The sequence below is a fragment of the Alosa pseudoharengus genome, unplaced genomic scaffold, assembly GCF_046254945.1.
Source record: "Alosa pseudoharengus isolate Yale_2024_CS ecotype anadromous, Long Island Sound unplaced genomic scaffold, YU_APseudo_1.1 YU_APseudo_1.1_scf_14, whole genome shotgun sequence".
Classification (NCBI taxonomy): domain Eukaryota; kingdom Metazoa; phylum Chordata; class Actinopteri; order Clupeiformes; family Clupeidae; genus Alosa; species Alosa pseudoharengus.
The window spans coordinates 15,873,296-15,890,795 of record NW_027468609.1 but is presented as its reverse complement, the minus strand read 5'-3'; the positions used below and the strand labels follow the sequence as shown (position 1 = coordinate 15,890,795).

The 17,500-nt window shown below is 47.1% G+C and overlaps 1 protein-coding gene across 7 annotated transcripts in view; it reads left to right on the top strand.

Moving 5' to 3' along the window:
- dab2ipb (DAB2 interacting protein b) overlaps positions 1-17,500 on the top strand; it is a 192,794-nt gene that overhangs the window by 163,261 nt on the left and 12,033 nt on the right. For all 7 annotated transcript variants that reach the window (XM_076283971.1, XM_076283973.1, XM_076283972.1 and 4 more), the window contains 5 exons: positions 5,107-5,251; positions 6,745-6,889; positions 7,820-8,056; positions 8,351-8,552; positions 14,627-14,805. In XM_076283971.1, coding sequence (XP_076140086.1) covers positions 5,107-5,251; positions 6,745-6,889; positions 7,820-8,056; positions 8,351-8,552; positions 14,627-14,805 — 908 coding nt within the window. The remainder of the gene's footprint in view (positions 1-5,106; positions 5,252-6,744; positions 6,890-7,819; positions 8,057-8,350; positions 8,553-14,626; positions 14,806-17,500) is intronic.

Genomic DNA, 17,500 nt, shown 5'->3' with positions numbered 1-17,500 from the left:
AGGGGGAGAGAGGAGAGGAGAGAGAAGGAGGGAGAGGGAGAAAGAGCGTCACAGAGTCTGTTGGGCTCTTATACGCAGTTTCATCCTGGCTATAAACACATCTCTTCATCTTAGTGTTTGGCTGAAAGCCTGCTCCTTCTACACACACACACACACACACACACACACACACACACACACACACACACAGATCTCTTAAACTCTCATGTTCTTGTGTGCCTGAAAGCGGTGTATTGGTGTCTGACTGTTTACACACACACACACACACACACACACACACACACACACACACACACACACACACATACTGTACACACACTCTTCACACACACATACCCTCTTTAACTTCTCTGTTAGTGATGTGGTGGTGGTGTGTGTTTGTTTGTGTGGATCCTGCCCAATGAGAGCTTTAAACTGCAGCACTGTGGCGTGTGTGTGTGTGTGTTTGTGTGTGTGTGTGTGTGTGTGTGTGTGTTTGTGTGTGTGTGTTCCTCAGACACACCCATCAGTGTGTCCTCCGCTGGCCCTGCTGTCCGCTTGGATGGCGATGATGATGTTTGAACATCGGGTCATCTCTGCCGACCCAGGCAATGAGCTCTGGGGTTTCTCAACAGCGGGCGTTTCCTCCTGGGGGGGGTCATTTTTATGCAGCTGCTTAAGTAGCCGCCGCCGCTGGAGGTGTTGTAGACGTGCGTACAACCTCAACGGCGCCCTCTGCTGTTCGTCAGTGCTGTGTTTACCACATGTGGATGGGCCACAGAGACAGGGAAGTCCCCTCTCAGCCTTGGCTCAGAGACACACCCTCTGGAGGTTGGGGAGGAGAGGAAGGTCCTTGATGTCTTGGCTAGCAGAGACACGCAGGGGTTCGGTGCAGGGGTTGACCACAGGAGTTCACCACGGATTGACCAGGCTACTCTGGTCTCGGGTCTGGGGTTCAGCGGCTACTCTGGGTCTCTGCTCGGAACCAAAGACTTTATTGGTGTGAGGGCCACGGATGGAACATGTTTGTGCTGTAGAAATCCCGACTAAAAAGGGTCGTGCAATTAATCGAATTTCAATTAATTGAATCAATTAAATTAATCGAATTTCAATTGCATGTTAAGACGTCCAATGATTATGAAAACAACATTATCGAGATAATACTATTATTTTGTCATATTCTTTTGCAACTCATTTTGTTATGAGTTATAAATCAGCTATAAACCAGCACAGCTCTTTGCTTTACAATGGCAACTGTGTTCTACATGTGTACATATTTACATTTATTTCAAAACAAATTTTAGGCTATTCAGTTGAATTTTTTGGAAAATTTTAGAAAATGGATTATGTTTTTAAAATCATTGTGTAATCATGTGTTAAAGGAACCGTATGTAAGAAAAATATTTCAATTAATCATAAAATGGCCCTGATATGTCACTAGACATTAAGAAATCATGTTCATTTAAAATACTTATATCACTGACAACAGTAGTCCAGCCAGGATATTGCCATTTAAAAAGTGAAGTTGCAGCCCTCAACTGTTGTTGATGTTGTGTTTTGTCATGTCATGTTGTGTTTTGGCCTGATGCGCCACCCTCCACCTATCTACTAATCACGAAGTCAGTAGTGTTTCGCCATCCGCGTTGGCAACCTCGAGTCAGGGGGGAGGGGGAGGGGATACACCGCTCTTCAGTATTTTGAAAGTGATTGCAGTACCAGTTTTGGCCACAATCTTACATATGGTTCCTTTAAATAATCGTGATCTCAATATTGAACAAAATAACCGTTATTAACCATGTTCCCTAATAAAGAGATTAGTGCTTAGTTTTGACATCTTTAGCGTCTTTGACCCCACATCTGGCATGGAACTGCTGGAAATGTGACTCCTCTGCACTGACTCGATTTGTAGTTTTCTGTTTTCTGTCTAGACCCAGTCCCAGTGAAGTGCCCTGACATCATGGATTAATTATATCTTGGCCTGTTTCCCGTCGCTCATAAACTCATGTGCTGATGAAGGGAAGTGGGAGGGTATTTATGGCACAGGCGCTCAGAAATGCTCCAAGATATGAATTCAGGTCAGACATGACGGCTCCCCTTTAAACGCTGTGCTGAAGACGTTTGAGGCAGACGGTTTCAACCAGGAAGTACTTTACTTTAGCCTCCTACTCCTCACACTTCTAATCGTCAATCATCCTCTTTCTCTCTCCCCCTCTCTCTCTCTCTCTCTCTCTCTCTTTCTTTCTTTCTTTCTTTCTTTCTTTCTTTCTTTCTTTCTTTCTTTCATTCTTTCTTTCTTTCTTTCTTTCTCTCTCTCTCTCTCTTTCTCTCTCTCCCCCTTCTCCTGCTCTCCCTTTGTCACTCTCCTCTCTCTTCCCCCTTCTCTCTCTCTCTCTCTCTCTCCCCTTCTCTCTCTCTCCCTCTCTCTTCTTCTCATTCTCTCTCTCTTTCTTTCTTTCTTTCTTTCTTTCTTTCTCTCGCTCTCTTTCTCTCTCCCCCTTCTCTCTCTCTCTCTCTCTCTCTCTCTCTCTCTCTCTCTCCCCTTCTCCTGCTCTCGCTCTGAGGCTGCTGTCATTGCCCAGATAAGGACAGATACAGAGAAGAGGATTTAAGGAAAGGGATGGAGGAGAGGAGCGAGGGATAGACGGAAAGGGAGAGAAGAGAGGAGCGAGGGATAGATGGAAAGGGACTGAGGAGAGGAGCGAGGGATAGAGGGGAGATAGGGGAGGAGAGGAGTGAGGGATAGAGGGGAGAAAGGGGAGGAGAGGAGTGAGGGATAGAGGGGAGAAAGGGGAGGAGAGGAGCGAGGGATAGAGGGGAGAAAGGGGAGGAGAGGAGCGAGGGATAGAGGGAAGAAAGGGGAGGAGAGGAGCGAGGGATAGAGGGGAGAAAGGGGAGGACTGAAATGGAGTAGCTATAGTACTTAAGGCTAATACACAAGAGCAGTAAAATGGCTGGAAAGAGTATTATTTCAGAAATGTTATTTTACTCTCTTCTTCTTCTTTCTCTCTCTCTCTCTTTTTGCCTCTCTCTCTCTTTCTGTTTCTCACACGCACAGACACACACACACACACACACACACACACAAGCACAGACAGAGAGTGAATGAAACCCAGAGCCTCTCACAGCTTGATGCTAGACACCACCATGAGAACAGAACAGTTCAAACCAGGTCACGCTGTCAGCTGGCGGGGAAAGTGTGATGGAGGTAGAAGAAGGTGATGGAGAAATAAGGAGGTGTGTGTGTGTGTGTGTATGTGAGAGAGAGAGAGAAAGAGAGAGTGTGTGTGTGTGTGTGTGTGTGTGTGTGTGTGTGTGTGTGTGTGTGTGTGTGTGTGTGTGTGTGTGTGTGTGTGTGTGTGTGTGTGTGTGTGTGTGTGTGTGTGTGTGTGTGTGTGTGTGTGTGTGTGTGGGAGCGAGCAAGAGAGGGAATCCAGACAGTGCACTCAGCACCTAGGTGCCTGATCCTCTGGCCCCGAACCAAACACACACCGGCATGACTCATCACCTCAGGATGAAACACTCACACCCACACACACACACACACACACACACACACAATATCCAGCTTGCACACACTGTTACGGCTGTATGTGTTCCCTGTATGTTTGTTCCAGTGCTGTTTGTCCCTGTTCTCTCCCCTCCTCTCTACCTCTGCTCAGGTGCTCTGCTTGGTGTGGGGACTGCTGGCTGTCTTGCTGCCTCTCAGCCTGGGATTTCGTCTTGTCTTTTGATTTGGATTTGTTATGGTTTATCTCGATGTGATAAATCCCACTGGTTGGGTACATTTTAAAAGGTTGTTACTGTTATTCATTTGGGGTCAGTGGTGGGTTTTTGTTCACCCCTAAAGGGTCACGTAAAGGTGGGGTGTAACACACACAGACACACACACACATACACACACACACACACACACACACACACACACACACACACACACACACACACGCCTCTTTCTTTCTCCATGTATTGTTGTATGTGAACTCTCTCCTCCTCATCCAGACTCTCTCCACTCCTCTTGCCCTCTCGTCTCTCCACTTCTCTCTTTCTCTCTGATATTCACTGGTTCCATGATTATGCTTAGTCACCCTCTATGGAGTGATTATGCTTAGTCACCCTCTATGCAGTGATTATGCTTAGTCACCTTCTGTGCAGTGCATGGTGAATACGGTAATGGAATACATAAACAAGGTCAAAGACGAAGATACTCAGTACTGACTCAGATACAGGTTCCTCATATAACAGCAGTGGCTAATGCTGTGTGTGTGTGTGTGTGTGTGTGTGTGTGTGTGTGTGTGTGTGTGTGTGTGTGACTCTCTACTGATTCATATAGGTTCCTCATTTAACAGCCTTGGCTAATGCTGCATGTGTGTGTTTGTTTGTTTTTTTTTTTGTGTGTGTGTGTATGTGTTTGAATTGTGGCGAGTATACATTTTGATTGTGTGTGTTAATAGGAACTTGGTGAAACACCCCATTAGGCTGTGTGTGTGTGTGTGTGTGTGTGTGTGTGTGTGTGTGTGTGTGTGTGTGTGTGTGTGTGTGTGTGTGTGTGTGTGTGCGCATCTGTGTCGGCATCTGTGTGTGCGTGAATACTTTTCAATCTCTGGATGGTTTGTCATGTTAAATAAACTCACAGCAGAGAAGTCATACTCCATAGCTAATGTCTGTTTTTGCTAATGTTCTGGAAAGCACACACACACACACACACACACACACACACACACACACACACACACACACACACACACACACACACACTCACAGTCCTCGGGTCATTACCCAGTGGATTTGATGGCAAATGGAAAATGTGAGATGTTTTATTCATCAGCAAATAAAGGGATGAGCCATCTACCTCCTTGAACTCTTTAAGAAGTTGCAGTGGCAATGGAGGCGGAGATGGGATCCGTCATTCCTTGATTGACAGCAGTGTAGCATTTTGGCTCACTTTCTGTGTCTCTTCAGAGCTTCCTATGTGCCAAGGTGCACAATGGAAGATGTAGTATTGTCTAGTCTGGATAATTTTCTATTTGGAGACTTCCTGAAGGCCTTGATGAAGTTGGCAGTGTGGATGGGATTTGTAGTTCTTAGGAATGATTCACAGCCTGACTCCCTTCCTGATTTTATTTGCAGGACTTCCTGACAGACCTGATGATGTCAGAGGTGGATAGGTGTGGCGAGAACGAACACCTGATCTTCAGAGAGAACACACTTGGCACCAAAGCCATCGAGGAGTACCTCAAACTAGTGGGACAGAAATACCTACAGGATGCACTGGGTAAGGAAAACACAAACACACATACACACACCTGCCACTACCATCCTCAGTGAGAGCTCATAGTTAGGTTTGCTCTTCTAAGATGAACCGGGTGAGTATAACTGCTCATGCTACGCACACACACACACACACACACACACACACACACACACACACACACACACACACACACACACACACACACACACACACACACACACACACACACACACAACCAAGGCTTATCAGTAGGAAAAATACCCTCTTTTGAATTTTATGCCTGTTCCCTTAGTCACAAGCCATCTGAAATGTTGTGTGTTTGTGTGTGTGCGTGCATGTAACTAAGCAAGAGATTGTATCTTTCTCTCAGGACCCTGTTAAAAATATATTCAGTGATGGGGTGAATAATTGATGGGTGTTTTTCTTAGATTAACGGTGTTTGAAGAAGTCCTGCATTATTTAATGTGTCACTCCTCAAGATGGACTGCCAATGTGCTGTCCCATTTGGTGCAAGGACTGATGTGTGTGTGTGTGTGTGTGTGTGTGGGATGGGGGGGGTTGTGTATGTGTGTGGGTGTATGACATACTATGTCCGATAATGTATGATGTTATATGAGCTCATTGAAAGAGTGCTAGTAGGTAGCCACTGGACCAAGCCATAGCTAGTGGTGACTAATGGCCTATGCTATATTCCATTAGCTGGTTGAGACTGAGGGTCTATGCTAGATCTCAGCTGGTTGAGACTGAGGGTCTATGCTAGATCTCATTAGCTGCTTTAGACTGAGGGTCTATGCTAGATCTCATTAGCTGGTTGAGACTAAGAGTCTATGCTAGATCCCATTAGCTGCTTTAGACTGAGGGTCTATGCTAGATCCCATTAGCTGGTTGATACTGGGCCTATGTGAGATCCCATTGGTTAGCAGAAGTGCTCCCCCTGCTGGTTACTGGGGAATGTGGTTTATGGTAGTCTACTCTCAAGTCCACCAGGTTTTAAATGGAAACACGTATACACACACATACTGAATGTAGATAGATAGATAGATAGATAGATAGGTACTTTATTGATCCCCAAGGGGAAATTCAAGAATGTGCACACTTACTGTACACATACTCACACTCACTCACACTCACTTACACACATGCACACACATACTCTCTGTAAAGACCTCTTGTGTTCACCACTGAATTAGAAACAGTGTCTCACCAAATCAAATTACACACACACAGGAAGCCCACAATCAGAACACTCCAAAGACCACACACACACACACACACACACACCGCGGTCGGCTGGCCAGCAAGTTGACTGTTTTTCTCTTTCTTCTTTTTTTATGTTGCTCAAATCTCTATCCATCTCTTCCCTTCTTTACCCCTCCACACACACACACACACACACACACACACACACACACACACACACACACACACACACACACACACACACACACACACACACACACACACACACACACACACACACACTCCCTCCTCCTCTCTCTTTTTCTGGTCTCCAGGTGAGTTTATAAAGGCTCTGTATGAGTCGGATGAGAACTGTGAGGTGGACGCCTCCAAGTGTTCGGCGGGGGACCTGGGGGAACACCAGAGCAACCTGAAGATGTGCTGTGAGCTGGCCTTCTGCAAGATCATCAACTCCTACTGGTACACACACACTCTCACACACACACACACACACACACACACACACACTGAAGATGTGCTGTGAGCTGGCCTTCTGCAAGATCATCAACTCCTACTGGTAAACACACACTCACACACACACACACACACACACACACACTGAAGATGTGCTGTGAGCTGGCCTTCTGCAAGATCATCAACTCCAACTGGTACACACACACTCACACACACACACACACACACAGACACTCACACTCACACAGATCGTCAATTCCTACTGGTACACTCACACACACACTCACAGATCATCAGCTTCTACTGGTACACACACACACACACACACACACACACACACTGAAGATGTGCTGTGAGCTGGCCTTCTGCAAGATCATCAACTCCTACTGGTACACACACACTCACACACACACACACACACACTGAAGATGTGCTGTGAGCTGGCCTTCTGCAAGATCATCAACTCCTACTGGTACACACACACTCTCTCACACACACACACACACACAGACACTCACACTCACACAGATCGTCAATTCCTACTGGTACACTCACACACACACTCACAGATCATCAGCTTCTACTGGTACACACACACACACACATACACACACACACACACACACACACACACACACACACAGAAGATGAAAAAACATTTAGTTACACACTACTTACTAGGTAACACACATATACTGTTGTCACAGACACAATAGCACATAAAATACACAATATCACTCATATAAACTCTACATATAGTCTTGTACAATGTTGTATTGTTTAATAACTACAAAGACAATATAGAAGTATATGTACATTTTGTTGTGGTTTTGTGAACTGTTAAGAGCTATGGTATTAGTGAATGAACTGTCACAGATGTCACACACTACTCATCTCTGATTGGTCACTTGTCTGTTTGATCCCGCCCCCTGGCAGTGTGTTCCCACGGGAGCTGAAGGAGGTGTTTGCGTCGTGGCGACTGGAGTGCGGTAACCGGGGGCGACCGGACATCAGCGAGCGTCTGATCAGCGCGTCGCTCTTCCTGCGCTTCCTGTGTCCGGCCATCATGTCGCCGTCGCTCTTCAACCTGACGCAGGAGTACCCCGATGACCGCACCGCCCGCACGCTCACGCTCATCGCCAAGGTCACGCAGAACCTCGCCAACTTCACTAAGTGAGTGTCTCGTGTGTGTGTGCGTGTGTGTGTGTGCGTGTGTGTGTGTGTGTGTGTGTGTGTGTGTGTGTGTGTGTGTGTGTATCTCGGTGAGTGAGTAGCTTCTGTGTGACTGGCACATGCATTAGTGTGTGTGTGTGTGTGTGTGTGTGTGTGTGTGCGCAACTCTAAAGCTGAATTTAAATTTTGACATGTCACTTATCAGATATTCACACTCACTCTCCCTGCTCCTCCTCCTTCTCTCTCTCTCTCTCTCTCTCTATCTCTCTCTCTCTCTCTCCCTCCGTCCCTCAGGTTTGGTAATAAGGAGGAGTACATGTCCTTCATGAACCAGTTCCTGGAGCACGAGTGGACCAACATGCAGCGCTTCCTGCTGGAGATCTCCAACCCTGAGACCATCTCCAACACGGCCGGCTTTGAGGGCTACATCGACCTCGGCCGAGAGCTGTCCACCCTGCACTCACTGCTCGCAGAGGTCGTCTCACAGATGGACCAGGTGTGTGTGTGTGTGTGTGTGTGTGTGTGTGTGTGCACTTGATTGTATCTTTGTCGTCATCCAACTGTCCACACACAATCTGGTACAAAAAGACTGAACCAAGGCACTCTTCTTCGTATAGATTCGAATTTTGCCAACATGTTTTGGGCAACATGGCCTTCATCAGGGCAACAAGGCCTTCATCAGGGCAACATGGCCTTCATCAGGGCAATATACCCTTCATCAGGGCAACATGGCCTTCATCAGGGCAACATGGCCTTCATCAGGGCAATATACCCTTCATCAGGGCAACATGGCCTTCAGCAGGGCAACATGGCCTTCATCAGGGCAATATACCCTTCATCAGGGCAATATGCAATATGGCCTTTATCAGGGCAACATGCAATATGGCCTTCATCAGGACAAAATGGCCTTCATCAGGGCAATATACCCTTCATCAGGGCAACATGGCCTTCATCAGGGCAACATGGCCTTCATCAGGGCAATATGGCCTTCATCAGGGCAACATGGCCGCCATCCTCACACAACTTCCAGACTTACACGGCTGTTTAACTCCGAGTTCAGCTGTCAGTTGTCCCATGTGCAGAAACAGCTCTCACTCTCTCACTCTCCATCTCAAATGAGCTTCTAGAGGTCACCTTCCAGTGTGCCCAGACACTCCAACACCTCTCAGAGCGAGACAGGACTGGAGATGAAGCGTGAGTTAAAAGCCGGCTCTCCATCAGACGCACTAAGCTTCTCTGTGAGCGCAGATGTAGCGCGGCGTCTCTTAGGCCGCTGCACTGTGCGGAGCTCTCCGCTGGGACCTGCTCAGGCGGTTTGATGAAGGCTCTTTGAGTTGCGCTGCCTTATGTAAGAGTTGCACACACACGCGCACACACACACACACACACACACACACACACACACACACACACACACGAGATCATTCACACGCTCACTATGCTCAATAATGCAGACATCTACACACACATGCACGCGTCCACGCATACAGTACACACAGACACACACACATACACACACACACACACACACACACACACACACACACACACAGACAGATGTGGTAGAGACACACAGACACGCAGCTCAATCTAACACACACACAGAGACACACACAGATGTGGTGGAGAAGCGCAGCTCAATCTAACACAGACACACAAACACACACAGATGTGGTGGAGACACACAGCTCAATCTAACACACACACACACACACACACACACACACACACACACACACACAGACACACACAGATGTGGTGGAGACACACAGCTCAATCTAACACACACACACACACACACACATACACACACAGACACACAGACGTGGTGGAGACACACACAGCTCAATCTAACACACACACACACACACACAGACACACACAGATGTGGTGGAAACACACAGCTCAATCTAACACACACACAAACACACACACACACAGATGTGGTGGAGACACACAGCTCAATCTAACACACACACACACATACACACACAGACACACAGACGTGGTGGAGACACACAGCTCAATCTAACACACACACACACACACACAGATGTGGTGGAGACACACAGTTCAATCTAACACACACACACACACACAGATGTGGTGGAGACACACAGCTCAATCTAACACACACGCACACACACACACACACACACACTGATGTGGTGGAGACACACAGCTCAGTCTAACACACACACACACATACACACACACACACACACACACACACACACACACACACACTGATGTGGTGGAGACACACAGCTCAATCTAACACACACACACACACATACACACACACACACACACACACACACTGATGTGGTGGAGACACACAGCTCAATCTAACACACACACACACAGACATAGTGGATACACTTAGATGGGTCTTATTTCTGTAGGAGTTGGTGCAGTGCAAACGTGCTCAGGGTACCGAACTCATCAGTCCCGAGAAATAATTCACCATCGGGAAAGACTGGAGAAGCTGTTGGTTCTGTCTTTCATTTTCCATCAGCGATGGCTCTCCGGGTATGAATAAGGCACCAGATATCTGGGAATGCTGTTGTTTTTTTCATCAGCGTTACCGCTCCCTGCATTAGTACACCATCAGATGGCCAAAGAAGCTCCTGTTTGTTTCATTACTGATGACTCTCGATGGATCAGCCAGCCATTTGATGGCTGAGAACACTGTTGTTTATTTCATCAGTGTTGGCTCTGGGTGGATGAATAAACCATCCGATGGCTCTTGGGATGCTGTTGTTTATTTCATCAGTGGATAAATAAGACATTCCATGTTTACATAATGGAACAGCCTGTCAGCAGAGCTGCACAGGAACATAGGAAGTGCATTTATCCTGCTGTTAGCTCGGATAGCACGAGCCAGCAGAGAGAGCCTAGATTTAAACTCATCTATAATCCAGATATCTACTGGCACGCAGTGGTGTGTGTGTGTGTGTGTGTGAGGGTGACTGTTTTAGTCACGCACTTGTCTGTATGTGTGTTTGTGTGTGTGTGTATGTGTGTGTATTTATGCATTTATGCCTGCAGTGACATAATTAATGGAATGTTCTAGAAGTGAGATAGAAACTCATTCCCTAAGCTCCCCTCCCAGCCACCCACTGCACACACACACACACACACACACACACACACACACACACACACACACACACACACACAGACAGACAGACATCACCCGACCAACCAATCAGACATGAGCGGGAAAGCTAACCCTCCCTCCCTACACACACACACACACACACACACACACACACACACACACACTCACACTCACACACACACGCACGTTCATTCATGAGCACGCACCAACACACACCTCTTTAACTCTCTGCATAAATAAACACATAAATAGGTAAATAAATGGAGGTCCCAGCAGTGACAGAGCTAGAGTAATATGTAAGCAAACTTCTAATCAAATTAGGCAAACAAGTACGCAAACAAACAACAAAACAAACAAAAAATCTATTGTCTGTCTTATCACAAGGCCTGTCATCTCCTCTTGTCTCCTAGGTGACAGGCTTCAAACTTTAATGAGTTTTCTCTCAGAGCGACCTGCCAAGTTCAACCTGCTTTGACACATCAGTGTGCCGGGTGCTGAATTAACAAGGTGGTGTCAATCAGAGAAATGTCTCCACAGATGTGTGTGTGTGTGTGTGTGTGTGTGTGTGTGTGTGTGTGTGTGTGTGTGTCTGTGGCCACAAACACCTGCTGCATCTCCCCTAGAGCTGGATCTAGCTTGGATGTGTTTCAGTGTTGGCTCCTATAAACTGAAGTTAAGCTGTGAAGCTGATGCCATGCTGTATCATTTATGACCATAGACCACTGTTAGTGTGCTGGCATATCATGATCATAGACCACTGTTAGTGTGCTGGCATATGATATGACCATAGACCACTGTTAGTGTGCTGGCATATCATGATCATAGACCACTGTTAGTGTGCTGGCATATGATATGACCATAGACCACTGTTAGTGTGCTGGCATATCATGATCATAGACCACTGTTAGTGTGCTGGCATATGATATGACCATAGACCACTGTTAGTGTGCTGGCATATCATGATCATAGACCACTGTTAGTGTGCTGGCATATGATATGATCTTCTAAAACTGATAGTTCCGATCCTTGATTGTGATTGGCTAAATCACGTTCGATGTCGTTGTAAAATCCAGCACAAACATACACCTTCTCCGCTAGCGCGTCATGCCTAGCAATGCCCCTTAGCTGTTGTAGAGTCAGCGTAACCTACGGCCTCTCAGGGCTTATTGCTTAAATAGACCACTGGCCCATGGTAGTGCCATCTTAGTATCTCAATTATAAGTCAATGTAAAGCTGTTACTATGGTGACGTCTTAGTATCTTATCTATAAGTCAATGTGAAGCAATTAGCATGATGAGATCTTGGTATCTTATTATAAGTCAATGTGAAGCAGTTAGTATGATGATATCTTGGTATCTTTTTATACAAGTATAAGTATAAGTATATAAAGTCTTTTGATCCCGTGAGGGAAATTTGGTTTCTGCATTTATCCAAATCCGTGAATTAGTGAAACATACTCAGCAAACAGTGAACACACAGTGAGGTGAAGCACACACTAATCCCGGCGCAGTGAGCTACCTGCTACAATGGCGGCGCTCGGGGAGCAGTGAGGGGTTAGGTGCCTTGCTTAAGGGCACTTCAGTCGTGCCTACTGGTCGGGGTTCGAACCGGCAACCCTCCGGTTACAAGTCTGAAGCGCTAACCAGTAGGCCACGTCTGCCCCAAATACAGTAAGTCAATGTGAAGCAGTTAGTACTGTATGATGAGATTTTGGTATCTTATTAATTCAATGTGAAGCAGTTAGTATACTGAGATCTTGGTATCTTATTATACAGTAAGTCAATGTGAAGCAGTTAGTATGATGATATCTCGGTGGTGCCGACGCAATGCAGTCATCCTCTGTGGCAGTCAGTGTCAGTGTGTATAAGAGTGCAGCTGCCGGGGAGCAGGTGTGACCCCAAATAAAGGGGATCATTATTGTAGTGCTGGCGTGTGTGAGGCATCCAGCAGGAATGGGTCCTGTCATCTCCCATCTGTGAGCCCAGAATGGCTGTGTTCCTGTTCACTCCTGTAGTGTACACACACACACACACACACACACACACACACATATATATATATACACTCACACACACACACTCTCACATACACACACACACACACACACACATACACACATATATACACTCACACACACACTCACACATATACACACACACACACACACATACACACATATATACACTCACACACACACTCATACACACACACACACACACACACACACACACAGTAACGCGGGGATCTAAACACACTCTTGTAAGAACACGGTACTGCTGGAATCTAAACACACACTCTACTAAGAATACAGTAGCACTGGAATCTAAACACACACACACCTGTAATGCTGGAATCTGGACACAACAACAACAAGTTGAATTTATAGTGCTTCATCAAGGCACCCAAAAGCGCTTTACACACACACACACCTGCAGGAATACAGTTACTCCCGAGTCTAAAGTGTGATCTACCCACTGCCACTCATGTACAGTCTTGGCCTACTGGTTAGGGCGTCAGGCGTGTAACAGAAGGCTGAAGTGCCCTTGAGCAAGGCACCTAACCCCTCACTGCTCCCTGAGCGCCGCTGTAGCAGGCAGCTCACTGCTCCGGGTTAGTGTGTGCTTCACCTCACTTGTGTGCTCTGTGTGTTCACTAATTCACGGATGGGATAAATGCAGAGACCAAATTCCTTGTATACGCAAGTTTACTTGGCCGAGGAACCTGATTTACAGTTACATTTACATTTACACGTAATGCTCTGAGCTGGAGAAGCGGGCATCACTGAGCGCTGACCCAACAACACTGCCCACATAGCAGTGTCATGGAGCGCCGCTGACGATGAGTCACCCGTCCGCTGGTCAGGCAGGGCATCTGGGGCTACAGAATTAGCCGCGGGGGGTACAGAGGGGGGTTAGATGTTTCCCTTTTCAGTGCTGGTCACTTTCACCAGCCACTTGGAGACTGGACACTGGAGACTTTATATATATATAGAGAGACACTGTGGTCTGAAGATGGTGTCGTAGAATGGGGACACTGTTAGTCCAGGGGGGAAAGTTGTGATGTCATGACATTGGGACAGGGTTAGCCCTGGGGTGAATGTCCTGTTGTGAAGCGTTGCTATTCCTCTGCCTGGTTTCTGAGCAGAGGAGAGATGCTCTGCTGATGAAATCATAAAAGGGGGACAGAATTAACCCAAGGGCAGGCAGTGGATATGAAGGGTTGGTCACTTCTGCTGACCGTAAGCCACAGGGGAGAGACTACATAGAGAAGCATTGTTATGTGTGCTGTCATCAAACTGGGACATCATTTGGTTGGAGGAAGCACATATGTCACTAACAACCAAATACAACTGAGACACAGGGTGTCAAAAGTAGGAGACTATTGGTGGACCCTGTTGTCATGTGACTGTTGGGTTGGTTATGTGACCTTTGACCTCTCTGCCCTAGACTTCAGCCTCGAAGCTCGGACCATTACCCAGAATCCTCCGGGACGTGCACACAGCGCTGACCAATCCGGCGGGTGTTCAGATGATGGCACCGCCCGAACGCATGCCCTCTCCTCCCGCCCCCAGCTGCAGTATCTCCACCGGCCTCCAGAAGATGGTCATCGACAGCGACCTATCAGGGTAAGGCTTCACCACACTGCAGCCAATCAGAACACAGTATGTTCTCACAGCATCAAATCAAACCACATTGTGTTTTTGCAATTCTGATGATTGATCAGTAGGGTAGGGTTTCTTGTTTTTTTAAGCCCCCAACGTTGTCTTGAAGGCAGCGCTGCCTGGAGGATGCTAGGGTTAGGCATGGGTTAAGGTTAGGATTAGGATAAGGCGCATTTAAGTCAACGGCGCCAGCGCTGCCTGGAAGACGACATTGGGGGCTTAAATCACCATCGAGCGTAGGTAACAGAGAAGTAAGTGAGATAAATCAGAGACTTTTGCTGTTTTTGGAGCACATGTTTGGCATGGACTCAGGAATCTCAGAGGGGTCTCTTGATGATAGATGTGTGTGGAATCAGCAAGTCCCCTAACAGCAACAAAAAGCTGTGTCCACACAGCAAACTAATCCTGCATGATGTGGTTACTTGGCAACAAGTCCCAGCAAAGTATTGTTATCAACTGAAGAAGGGAAAGAGTGGGAGGTGTGATCAGACAGTCTTCAGTAGCCATCTTCTCCTCCTGTCCATCAACACTTGTAGTCTCTGTTAGAGACTCTGCTGGCCTGAGTTCTAGAATTCTCTTGGAAGTCAGGTGACCCAGCAGAGCCAATTTCCGAGGTGCTTCTGGCCCAACAATGACTCTGCAGAATGGGATGCAGAGGTTAATAGACACCAAAAAACGTGACCTGCCCCTAAAAACTGCTGTCTCATCCCCACTGCAGTGGAGTTATCTCAGAGTATTGATTCACGATTGTGGTCCAACACCTCTCTCCATTCTATTATCTGCTAACTCTGTTCCAGTGCTGATGTTGTTAGATCAGCTAAGGGCCTCTCTTGTCCTTATCACACTGGTGGGAGTGGGGGCTGATGGGAAATGCAGTCCCTGGAGCTCATTCCCAGGCCTTATCAGCCTGGTTTCAGCCCAAAGTCTCGGCAGAGGCACTCTTGAGTGTGTGCAGAGAGAGACGGGCAAACTCCCAGAGCTTAATAACGACCTCGAGTAATGAGCTCCCCCAAACGCAAGCTGAGAGGGGGAGAGAGAGAGGTGGTGTGTGTGTGTGTGTGGTGGTGGGGGGGCGGGGTGGAACAAAGAGAGAGGGAGAGAGAGATGGAGGGCTAGAGATAGGGGTGCAGAGAGAGAGAGAGAGAGAGAGAGAGAGAGAGGGCTGGGTTAATGTCTTAGAGCAGATTAGGGAAAATGCATTAGCACTGTCTGGGTTATTAAACCAACACAATCGAGTCTGTCTGGCTCCAGTATGAGAGACCAGAGAAGGGGAGGAAGAGGAGGAGGAGGTGAAGAAGAAAGGAGAGGGTGATAAAAGAGAAAATGGAAAAAATGGGAGTGCAGAGAAAAGAAGATAAAGAGAGCAAGAGAGGTTCAGGGAGTGACCTTGCTGGCAGCAGGGATACTAACAGCACACACACACACACACACACACACACACACACACACACACGTACACTACACACACACACACACACACACATACATACGTCCACTCCATGCTCATAGACACACAACTGGTAGACACATTATTTTACTTTTCTTTTATGTAATCTGATTATGCAATATTGTTTATCCATACAAAAAAGTTGTTCTCAGTAGTTGGCAATGAAGAGGAGGGTGATGAGAATCTCTCTCTCTCTCTCTCTCTCTCTCTCTCTCTCTCTCTCTCTCTCTCTCTCTCTCTCTCACACACACACACACACACACACACACACACACACACACACACACACACACACACACACACACACACACACACACATACACACACACCAACTGTGAGAAGCATCTGCACACACACACACAAACACACACACACACACACACACACACACACACACACATACACACACACACACACACACACACACACACACACACACACACAGCATGACTGTGAGAGGTAGCTGCCTCCACTGTGGATTTGTCTACTGTTCCAGACAGCTCTGCGTGTTTGTGCTGAGAGACAGAGGGATGGAGAGAGGGGGGAGAGAGAGAGGGATGGAGAGAGAGAGGATGGAGAGGGAGAGAGAGAAAAAGGGGGATAGAGAGAGATGGAGAGAGAGGGGAGGGTAGAAAGAAAATACTTAGAGATGGTAAAGAGCCATGAGGCTGAAACGGGGGCCGAAAGAGAGAGAAAAGAGAGAGAGATGAAATGAAAGAAATATGACTGATGAATAAATAAAGAGAAATAAGAGTCTCAAGAGCTCTCCATGTCTCAGTGGAATTATGGAGGTGGAGGAAGAGGAGGAGGAGGTGGTGGAAAAGAAGGAGGTGGAGGAGGAGGAGGAGATGGAAGAGGAGGAGTAGGGAGGAGGAGGAAGAGGAGGAGGTAGTGGTGGAGGAGGAGATGGAGAAGGAGGAGAAAGCAGCTTTATTTTTCTCTGGGCTGCACCCCCTCCTCTTGTCTCTGTTTTAATGAGTTTGAGCCTGCGGGCCGGGACATCTCAGCCCTCCTGGAGATACGAGATGAAGTCGGCCATCACTGAAACTGACCAAGCCGCTCCTCTCCCTCCGGCTTATCTTCCCGCTCAGAACACTTCAGTGGGCACGGCAACACACACATACACACACACACACACAAACACACATCAGCAAAGCGAAATATGGTTAGAATTGAAGTCAAACATAGTTATAATGTTTCTGTATTTCTCTC